Source organism: Arachis duranensis, chromosome 7 (genome assembly GCF_000817695.3).
Source record: "Arachis duranensis cultivar V14167 chromosome 7, aradu.V14167.gnm2.J7QH, whole genome shotgun sequence".
Classification (NCBI taxonomy): Eukaryota; Viridiplantae; Streptophyta; class Magnoliopsida; order Fabales; family Fabaceae; genus Arachis; species Arachis duranensis.
Window position 1 is genome coordinate 23,364,096 of NC_029778.3, and position 10,830 is coordinate 23,374,925.

The 10,830-nt window shown below is 28.6% G+C and overlaps 1 protein-coding gene across 1 annotated transcript; it reads right to left on the minus strand.

The window, feature by feature from the left end:
* Positions 1–1,415: 1,415 nt before the first annotated feature.
* Positions 1,416–3,247, minus strand: LOC107458334 (probable protein phosphatase 2C 25). The gene is made up of 4 exons (XM_016076545.3): positions 2,693–3,247; positions 2,214–2,555; positions 1,948–2,127; positions 1,416–1,851 (listed from the first exon to the last, which is right to left on the minus strand). The coding sequence occupies exons 1-4, from the start codon at positions 3,167–3,169 to the stop codon at positions 1,690–1,692; spliced, it is 1,161 nt and encodes a 386-aa protein (XP_015932031.1). The 5' UTR covers positions 3,170–3,247; the 3' UTR covers positions 1,416–1,689.
* Positions 3,248–10,830: the final 7,583 nt, after the last annotated feature.

Genomic DNA, 10,830 nt, shown 5'->3' on the forward strand with positions numbered 1-10,830 from the left:
TTGAATATTTAATTTAATATATAAATATATATAAAATTTTATCATATTATTCAAGAAATATTGAATTCCTTACATTTCTAGAATTGCATTATCATTCGCCAAATTAAACCTATCCTATTTGTTATACTCATCAAAAAGTTAAACTACTTAAAATTAAACATTTTTCAATAAAGTTGCACATAATTTTTGCTCACGTTTTTTGTGTCTTAATTTGTTCAATCTTATTAAAACTAAAGTAAAACCTCAGTTACTATATAATATGTACAACTCTAAAAACATGGGTTAATATATAACTATTGTCAATCAAATAAAGTTGAGGATCTGAAACTAACACTGAATAAACTCATTGAACAATTATGAGGTGGGTGATGTTTATTATTGAGTGAGCAACGGTAGCAAAAGACAAAATGTGTTTATCAATCAAGAATGTGTCTATTTTATTTGTTCAATTAGGTGGTCGGCAGATGAAGAAGGGGTCAGTGCTTCTTAACGGCATTGAAACATAACTTGGTCAACTTATGTCATGGGTGTTCATCATATTTCATATTAGAAAATTATTAGTCATATTCATACATAAGTTTTCACACAAATTAGTCTATCAAATAATTTAGGGTAAACTAATAATAATTTGGTTGTCTAATAAGTTTGTGGTTATTTTTTCTTTGATAATAATGGATAGATTTTTTTAACAAAAAAAAGTAGGTTTTTCCTAAATAAATGAAGATTACTGTTAGTTCTTCAAACTTTTATATACCAAACAAGATAAAGATATGACACGTTTAACAGATTTTAAATGGTAATACTAGAAAAACAAAAAAAAAAACAGCAAGAATTTATATTATTTAGTATTTATTAATTATCGTAACAATTAATAAATGTTAAATAAGACAAGTTATGACTGTTTTTGATTAATTTTGGCTAATTTTTTTTTGTTATCAAATATTTCCGATTTTAAATCTCCCATAAACCAACAATTTTTAGAAGCTAAATTAGTGGTTTAATCAATAATTAAAGTAGCAAAAAGATATACTTGACGTGTTTATATTTCTTTCATCTTACAATAATTAGAGGTTGATTAAACAACGTTATTTCATCTTACAACGGTATTATAATAATTTCTACGGAAAACCAACAACGGCTTAGATTTGACGTGCTTATTTGCACAAAGCACAAGTCAATTATTATAACCTTAGAATCATATCAGCAAGGATGAATCTGAATTGCGAACCGTTGAAGATTGAAGTAACGGCTAAGAGCAAATTATGGAAGGAAGGGTTCATCCCTTGAAAATTGAAATAGGTAACAGGATTAAGTCTCAAATCTAACTGGGCAACGACGGAATCTAATATGCAAGAGATTCAATGAATAGTAGTAGTAATGTGTAATCCAAATTGGACGGACGGCTGTGCCACAAATTTGATCACTTCCAAGTTCCAACTTGGAAAAATGAATTGAATTGGCATTAAATGAAGTATAAAGAATGCTTATTACATCAAAATATCATTCTAGGGTGAAAAAATAAAAAATAAAAAATGCTAATGTCATTTTGTTAATTTCTCTGCCTGTCTAAGGGTGCGAAAAATTTTGTAGTAAATGTCTGTCATCATCAGGTATATACAGAAAAGAATCAAAGCTACTCTTCTATTCATCAGGGTATCCCCATTCTTCTCTCTTCTTCTTCTTCAAAGTTCAAATGTAACGGCCAAGCATGATAAGCATAACACTTGTATCATCCATGGAGCCACGCGAAACGGACAAATCTACAAGCTTTTTACATGCCAGCAATGGCTGCGGCTTGCTGCTACCTACGCAAAGAGGTCGAGCAATGTCTACTGCTTCTTGGTTACTAACCTGAGACAAGAGTTGCAATCAACAACTTATTAGTGATCGATCCAATACTATGAAACTATGAACATTGCAATGGATTTGATTTTAATGCTAATTTACCTTATCCCATAATCCATCTGAAGCTAAGATTAACAAGTCATGTTCAGGTTCGATCCTGATAACTTTGGTCTCGGGTTCGGCGATCACCCATTGTTTTAGGTGCCTATCGCCGATTCCCCTCGACACAGCAAGGGATCCTTGGATCCTCCATACACCGCGGCACAGATCAACATAGCCACCCTGCAAAACAAATTCAAATTTACTCAATACATAAGAATGAAGATAGCCAATACGGAAATCATGATGATTCATGGAATGCTTCTTACCTGAGTCTCAATTCTTTCCCTTTCATCTTCCCGGGAAGGGCGGTGATCGGAAGTGAGGGCCTCAGCAACCCCTCCTCTGCTTATAACAGCGCGGCAATCGCCGGCATTGGACACAGCAAGGTTACCATTGCGAATCAAAGCGGTGACACAGCAAGATCCGCCATGGAGATCGCTTTTCAAGAAAGCAGAATCAGTCTTGAGATAACCGCGCTTCACAGCCTCCTCAATGCTATCTTCTTCTTCGCTAATAATCACTTCATCTAACACATTCTTTTCTAAGTTATTTGCCACAAATTCGGCAGCCTTTGCACCACCGTGCCCATCGAAAATTCCAAAAAATGCCTGCATTCATCATTTCCAAACAAATTTTGCTAATTAGATTTTCTCCAAATCCATTCCACCTAGGGTTACATGAATCCTATTAATAACAAATAAAAACCCTAAATCTGAATTAAAAAGAAAAAGTAAAATTTTGTTACCAGTTTTTGTTGTCCGCGTAGGTTATCAGCAGCGGAGTAGCGATCTTCCATGTACTCCCTCCTCCCTCTCTTGCAATAAACAGAGAACGCATCACGCTCCTCCTCCACAACATCACGCGGCGGCGCAGCAGAGGGTGTGGGGGGAATCCCAAAGGCCAAGGAGCTAACAGGTATATCAAGCCTAGCAGGCCTCTTCCTCTTCAAAACGGTGCCGTTTGGTGACGTAGCGGAAGCTGAAACGGCAACAACACCGGAAAGCGAAGCGGGAATAGGCGGCTTGGGAAGACGAAGACGCAACGGCGACGAAGAAGGAGAAGAAGGAGAAGGAGAAGAAGAAGAAGCGGGAGAAGAGCAAGACGACGCCGTAGAAGAAGCCGCAGCAGCAGAAATTGAAGTAATGATTGAAGGCTTGGAGTAGAATAGCGATGACGGAGGAGAGAACACTGGAGAATTGGAAACTGCGACGGAGCAAGACATGTTCTATTCTATTCTATTCTATTCAATTCAATTCAATTCGATTTGAAACGTTGGAATTGGTCTCTCTTTCTCTCTGATTGGTTACATAGAAGAGAGGAAAAGAAGAGAGAGGAATGTGTATTTATAGGGTTCAGAAACAGAGAAGCAGTGTGGGGCCCGTTTCATTTTTTGCGTGTTATTTGCCGCACAGGCACACAGCTATGTATGTAATCTATCCTCAGTCAAATTTCTTTCTTTAAAACCTTCTTTGACCACTATTTTCTCTCTCTAAATGACTCTTCTCACCCTCCCTAATCTGCTTTTCTGTTACCCTTCTCTTATTTCGTTATACTACTATTTATCTTAGTAATAACAACAAATTTATTTTTTCCATTTTTCTCCTCTATTAGTGTAAATTAAATATTTAAATTAATTATATTACGTGTCCATAAAAAAGTAATCATTAAATTAATTATTTATATATAAATATATAATGATTAATTTTTTATATGAACATACATTTTAACATTTTTTTAAAATTAAATAGTTTAATTTGTCTTTAAATTTTATTTTATAATTGGTTAAATTTGACTATGTATCAATTTTTATACAAATGTTTGTAGGGTAAATTAAATATCAGTGTTTTTTTTTATTCATATTACAAACATTGAAAAATTTACATAATATAATAGACATAGTTTTAACCTTATAAAAAATTGCTAGCAAATATCATCGTATAACTACTGTAACAATCTATAAGATAGCGTTTGGTGAAGAGATAGAGACGAAAAAATTAAGACTAAGAGACAGAGATTAAGAGACAGAAATTGAAATAAATTTCAATATTCTGTTTGGTATAAAATGAAAGACAGGAATTGAAATAAGAATGAAACTCTAATTTAATTTGCACAAAAGATAAAATTGGAATTAATTAATTGAAATAAGAGTATTTTAGATATAAAATGTTATTAAAGTTTCAGTCTCCATCTCTAAAAATTTTAGTCCCCTGTGTCTCTACTTTTTGGAGATACTGAAATACTAAAATTTCGGAAACAGAGACAGAAATTTTAATACCAGTTTCTGAACCAACAAACACGAGAGTCTCAATCTCTCAGTCTCTGTATCAGTACCTCAAAACAAACGCTACCTAAAGTACAATACTTCTTTAATTTGATGTGTCTGTGTATTGGATATATTTTGGATACAATATTTATTGACACTCGTTCGACATGTGTGTCTTTTATGTCCAATCGTATCTTAATAAAAAATAAAAAAAATTCGAACACGTTTGGACAAATCTAAATACTATCACGTATCAGCATATTCAATTTTATTCTTAATATATATGTATTCTTAAAATGAGTTTAGAAATAGTATTTATTATTAATTATTAAACAAAAAATATTTTAAATATTTTATATAATTAAAAAATTAATTTATATTTTAATATCAATCAAATACCAAAATATGATTATAATTTCTCTAAAAACTACTTTATATTTTATATATATCGTGTTCCCTTATCTTATAAGAATTTTAAATTTGTGTGTCGGTGTGTACCATTTGATGTCATGTCATATGTCCGTACATTATAAATAACAGTAATACTGTATAGTAAAAAATGAAGTTGAAAAAAAAAGTGAAAATTACACTCTTTATAATTAAGAAAAATAAAAAATTAAAAACATTATATACAATGTATATTTTACTCAACATGTAACAACAATATTTTACTTTTCACCAAATATCATTTTTCACCAAAAAAATTTCCCTAATATAAATGTCGCATGTGACAACTTATGGTAATATAACATGAATAACTTCAAAAAATATTTTAAAATACGATAAAAATTAATATAAAAAAAACTATATCATAAAAGGCAGAATATTTTTGTTTGAACTTAAAATGTAATAACATTAAGTTATTTTTAAAATATTTAAGATAAAAATAAAAAATAAGAAATAATATTAACATTTACTTCTAAATATTTCAGATAAAAATAATACTGATAAAATAATATTTACTTTTTTATATATTTTTTCTGTTTGCCCTATGGATTAGTGTAACTTAAGTTTTTTTTTTTTTTAAAAAAAGCATAATCCTTGCTAGGATTTTGTTCTATAATTGGTTAACGTTTCATGTTTCTTAAAAAGAAAGATACTCAATGATCAAGCTAGTTAATGCATAAAATAGTGGTCAACTGGTCATGAATGTGAATGAGTGTAAAAAAGGTAAATATATATTGACTAAAGAGAATATTACCTCTTATTTTAAATTATTTATTTTAGAAAAATATATATTATTCTGTTTTTAGAAATTGAAATGCATAATTATTAGCGGGAATTAGTATTTTCTAGAAAAGATCTGCATAAATTATCTAGAGGCATTAGCATTAAAACCTACTTTGAATGTTGACCAGAACCTGTTGTTATTAAAGGTATTTTGAATTGAACAACGAAGGGTATGAATGTGATTTGGGCGGTGAAGAAGTGTGATATGGGGAAGTAAATACAACTGTTAAAGACTAGAATATTATTAAATTAGAAAAAAGATTGAAAAAAACATTTGAGGGGTGGGGTTGTTCTAATTGCAGCCTGCGGATAAAATAATTAAATAAATAAGAGTATAGTTAGATTGTATTTTAAGAGCATATTTTAAAAGAATAATAATAAAAAAATATTAAATTTTTTATGTATCAAATATATGTATAACATATATTTTTATCGTTCTTAGCTTTTCGGCTTTGACTTAATCACTTACAAGGTCACCGTTGCCTAGGCCAGCTTCCAAAAAAGTATTTGATTATTTGCTTAGTTTAGAATTTTTTATTTATTTTGGCATGAGAGCATGGGGAACCACTTTTGTGATTAACATGGAGAGAGAAATGAGAATTGAATTTCAATTGAGAAAGTTCTTTGAAGTTACCGTTGGGATTAACAGATAACAATAAGGACAGATTCTTCATTGCTTGGCTTCCATGACTCATGACCGTTGTCGCCTCTCAAATGGTGTTAGTGATAAGTGACAAAACTCACAACCTGAATCTAAGTGCCCTGTCTGGTAGCCATTTCATCCGTGTGAGCCTGTGAAGATTTTTTTTTCCCCATAAAATCAGTTCTACTAGATAGACAATAAAAAAATCTAAACAAGGTAAACAATAAATTAATTTCTTAGCCCATCAAAAATTAAAAAAAAAATCCACTCAAATTAAGTAACAAAAAACTGTTTTACTTTATGTTTTCAAAATTTGACTATTTGCTGTTGCTATTGATTTCGATATTTTAAAGGTTTAATTATTTTGTTGGTCCCTATAGTTTTATGAAATTTTTAATTAGATCTTTATATATTTTTTAATTGGGTTTTTGTACTAATTTTTTTTTCAATTAAGTTTCTCTTAGTAGTAATTGGCTTAATTTTATAGAGACCTAACTAAAAAAAAGAATTGGTATAGGGACCTAAATAAAAGGAAAAAAATGTAGGGACCTAATTAAAAAAAAAAATTTGGCGCAAGGACTCAATTAAAAGGAAAAAAAGTACAGGGACCTAATTGAAAATTTCGCGAAACTATAGGACCAATAGAATAATTAAACTTATTTTAAATGGTTGATTTTTAAATTTTTAAATTTGTTAATAATTATTTAATTAATTAGAAATCTAAATTTTAATTGCCCAGTTGGTCCCTCTTCATTAGTCAATCTCAATGTCGCCAAACTTTTTCTCTATCAAGTCGTCGGTTTAGAATGAAAATAATCATTCACATACCTAGTAAAATGAATATCTAGCGAATTTTATTGTATCTATATAAATCCAATTCAAATTAAATGAACATTCACTTTAGAATGAAAATAACCATCCATATACTTAGTAAAATAAATATCCCCATCCAAAAAAAAGGAAAAGGAGGAGGACTCCAACGGCGGAGGAGGATGGCAACAAGACAGCACCGTCTAATGATCACGAGACAGCAGTAGCGGCACCACATATACAACCCCAAACACGTTAACGAGGGTGTTCGGTAAAGTAACGACGGTGATGTGCGGGGGGTGGTGGTCAAAGGAGCAACGACGACAAGAGTTCGGAGGCGACGATGGTGTCCGGAGAGGGAGAGATCGACACCGATGAGGGGCTGATGAGATGAACAACGTCGGTGCTGAGAGGGATTTGGGGAGAAGCTGGTGCGACAAAAAGGGAGAACGTCGGTGTTCTTCTACTTCTCACCGGCTATCTCCAGCGACGACGGTGAGTAATGGTCGTGGACGTGAGAGGAATTGGCGCGAACATCGGAAGCGTGGTTATGGTAGAATTAAGAGTAACCGTGCATAGTGTGAATGTGTTTAGGTGTTAATCCTGATTTTTCAAATTTTAAAATCTGTTAATAATTATTTAATCAATTAAAAATTTGAATTTGAATTTTTTTTTGAATCGTTGTTCATATTGTTCATTATATATATTGTTTATCTATACTTTTTCTTTTTCTAAGATTCATCTAACAGATAGATGAATTTCTACAATAAACACAAAATTTATTCGACAAAATTTGTCTATGAATTTGACAAATTTGTTTACGTTATAGTATGATTTAGATAATTTTAATATATATTTATTTTTTAATTAATCCTATGGCATAAAATGTGTTTTAATTTTTTTATATTTATTTTATGAAATTTTTTAAAGTTTAAAAAATATCTTCAGTGTTTAATTTATTTGTATTTTGTCCCATACATTTTAAATATGTTTCGAATATCTCATTGAGAACTAATATTTAATAAAAATGTTGACGTAAAAATTGTGTGTTGATGTATTATTAATAGGTAGTTATCTTTTACTGATATGTTAGTTATACGTCAATATAAAATTGTTATATTATATATTGTCTAAAATATAACTACATGAATATAATTAAAATATATAACAGCATAACATAATATTAAAACCAGAAGATTAAAGATAAAATTAAAATCAAATACAAATGACTAAATATTCACAATAAAATCACGATATATTATTTTTAGAAAAAAAGATAAATAGGTCCCTAACTTTTTAAATTTTTGACAAATATATCCTTGACAAAATTTAAATACAAAAAAGTTCGTAATTTTAACAAACAGAGAACAATTTAGTCCTTCCGTCTATTTGCCTCTCATACACCAAATGAAACTGGCTGACGTGGCTGAAACGGTGTCCAGATGTCCGTTACAATGCCACGCTAGAAGGGGAATAAAGTTCGAAGGACAAATAAGTCCTTAACGTCATTTTGCAAATAAAATTCGAAAGACAAATAGGTCATTGAGAATTTAGTTCATTATACTTCTATTATACTTCTATTATGAGAATTTAGTTTATAAAATTATGCTTGTATTTTAAAATCTAGTTAACTTATTTATTTTACAATTTAAATTATTTGTATTAAAATTGCGGGCTTGTTCTGTTTCTATTTTTTTCTTAAATTGTATTAGTTCAATTTTAGTGTATTTATGAATTATATTAGATTTTGTTAAATTGCATTAGTTTAGTTTTCATCATACCAGTGGCATTAGTTAGCATCAGTTCATTTATACATCAAGTTAACATTAGTTCATTTGTGCATCATTCATGTATTAAGTTAGTATTAGTGTATTTGTGTATTATATTAGAACCAGTATTTTTATCCATAATAACATTACGAGAATATTTTTTTAAATTATAGTTCACTTTATTCTAACAGTATAAATTATGCATGGCACAAAAGATTTATAAAATCAAACTACCTCTATAAAAAAGTCGTAAGTTGACAAAAGTCTCTGGTTAATAAGACCAAAATATCTGCGGATAAAAAATTAAATAATAAGATTTTTAGTTATTATTTTTATATTAAAAAATCTAATTTTTTATTAATAGTTAATTTTAACATTCGTTATCTAAAATTTAAAATAATTTAATGTGTATATTTTTATATTTAATTAGGTGTTAACTGTTAAGTCTGTTGTATAACTTGCTATTTAAAAATAATATTTTTCTCTTTATGTATATAAAAATATAATTAGATATTAGTATAAAAGAATTTATATTGATAGTTATAAAATTAACTCAAAATCAATTTTTTTAAACAATTAAATCTTGATTCTAACTTTTAATCACAATATTAGTATTCTCTCTAAATTATATGTAATAAATATTTGAAGAAAGAGAAGTAAAATATAGTTCAATCATAAGCGGTAAAATTTAGTTTAAAAAACTAATAAAATTATTCTTGTATTTTGAAATCTAGTTAACTTGTTGTATTCTACAATTTAAATTATTTGTATTAAAATTGCAGAAATTGGACTTGTTCTGTTTCTATTTTTTTTTTTAAATTGCATTAGTTCAGTTTTAGTGCATTTGTGTATTATATTAGAATTTGTTAAATTGCATTAGTTAGCATCAATTCATTTATGCATCAAGTTAGCATTAGTTCATTTGTGCATCATTCATGTATTAAGTTAGCATTAGTGCATTTGTGTATTATATTAGAACTAGTATTTTTATGCATAATAACATTACGAGAATATATTTTTTTTTAAATTATAGTTCACTTTGTTCTAACAGTATAAATTATGCATGACACAAAAAATTTATAAAATCAAACTACTTTTACAAAAAAGTCGTAAGTTGACAAAAGTTTCTGACTAAGAAGACCAAGATATCTGTAGATAAAAAATTAAATAATAAGATTTTTAGTTATTATTTTTATATGAAAAAGTCTAATTTTTTATTAATAATTAATTTTAATATTCGTTATCTAAAATTTAAAATAATTTAATGTGTATATTTTTACATTTAAAATATTTTAATTGTAAAAAAATATCGGATGATATATTTTGATTTGTCAAATTATTAATATAAAATATAATTATATATAGAGTAAAAATAGTAGAGAGAAATAGAAAAATAGAGAGAGGTAGATGAGAGAATTTAGGAAAGGAGTTTATTAATTTTGAAAAAAAATATTTCTCTCAATTTTAATAAGAGTGTCATGCGACACATTTGATTATTAAATTAGATAATAATATATGATACATAATATATGTATATTTCAATTAGATAGTAATATATGATACATATAGAAGCATAATGAACTAAATTCTTAAGGACCTATTTGTCCTTTGAACTTTATTTGCAAAATGACGTCAAGGACTTATCTGTCCTTCAAACTTTATTCCCCTTCCAGCGTGACACCGTAACGGACACCTGGACATCATTTCTGCCACATCAATCAGCCAATTCCGTTTGGTATATGAGAGACAAATAGACGGAAAAACTAAATTGTCTTCTGTTTATTAAAGTCAAAGACTTTTTTATATTTAAATTTTGTCAAAAATATATTTATCAAAAATTTAAAAAGTTAGAAATCTATTTTTTTTTCTTTTTGGGATTCACTTCAATACAATAAAATCTCACAAGTTTAAAAATTACAATAAGTACTACATATTCTTGCACATAAATATTTGTTTAAAGGTACAAAAAGGGTCCCAGTCCAAAAAATAAAAAAGTACAAGAAGGGCAATGGCAGAGCTTTGCACATGCACCTGCTCCAATAGTTTGTGAAAAATATTAGTGGTGTCATAATATATAATATTTCTCGTTCACTTGTTATTTTTTTTTAGGGTTTAGTTGACATGTATTTTTAATTTATTATTAAAAAAAATTTAAAATTTTTTAGTTA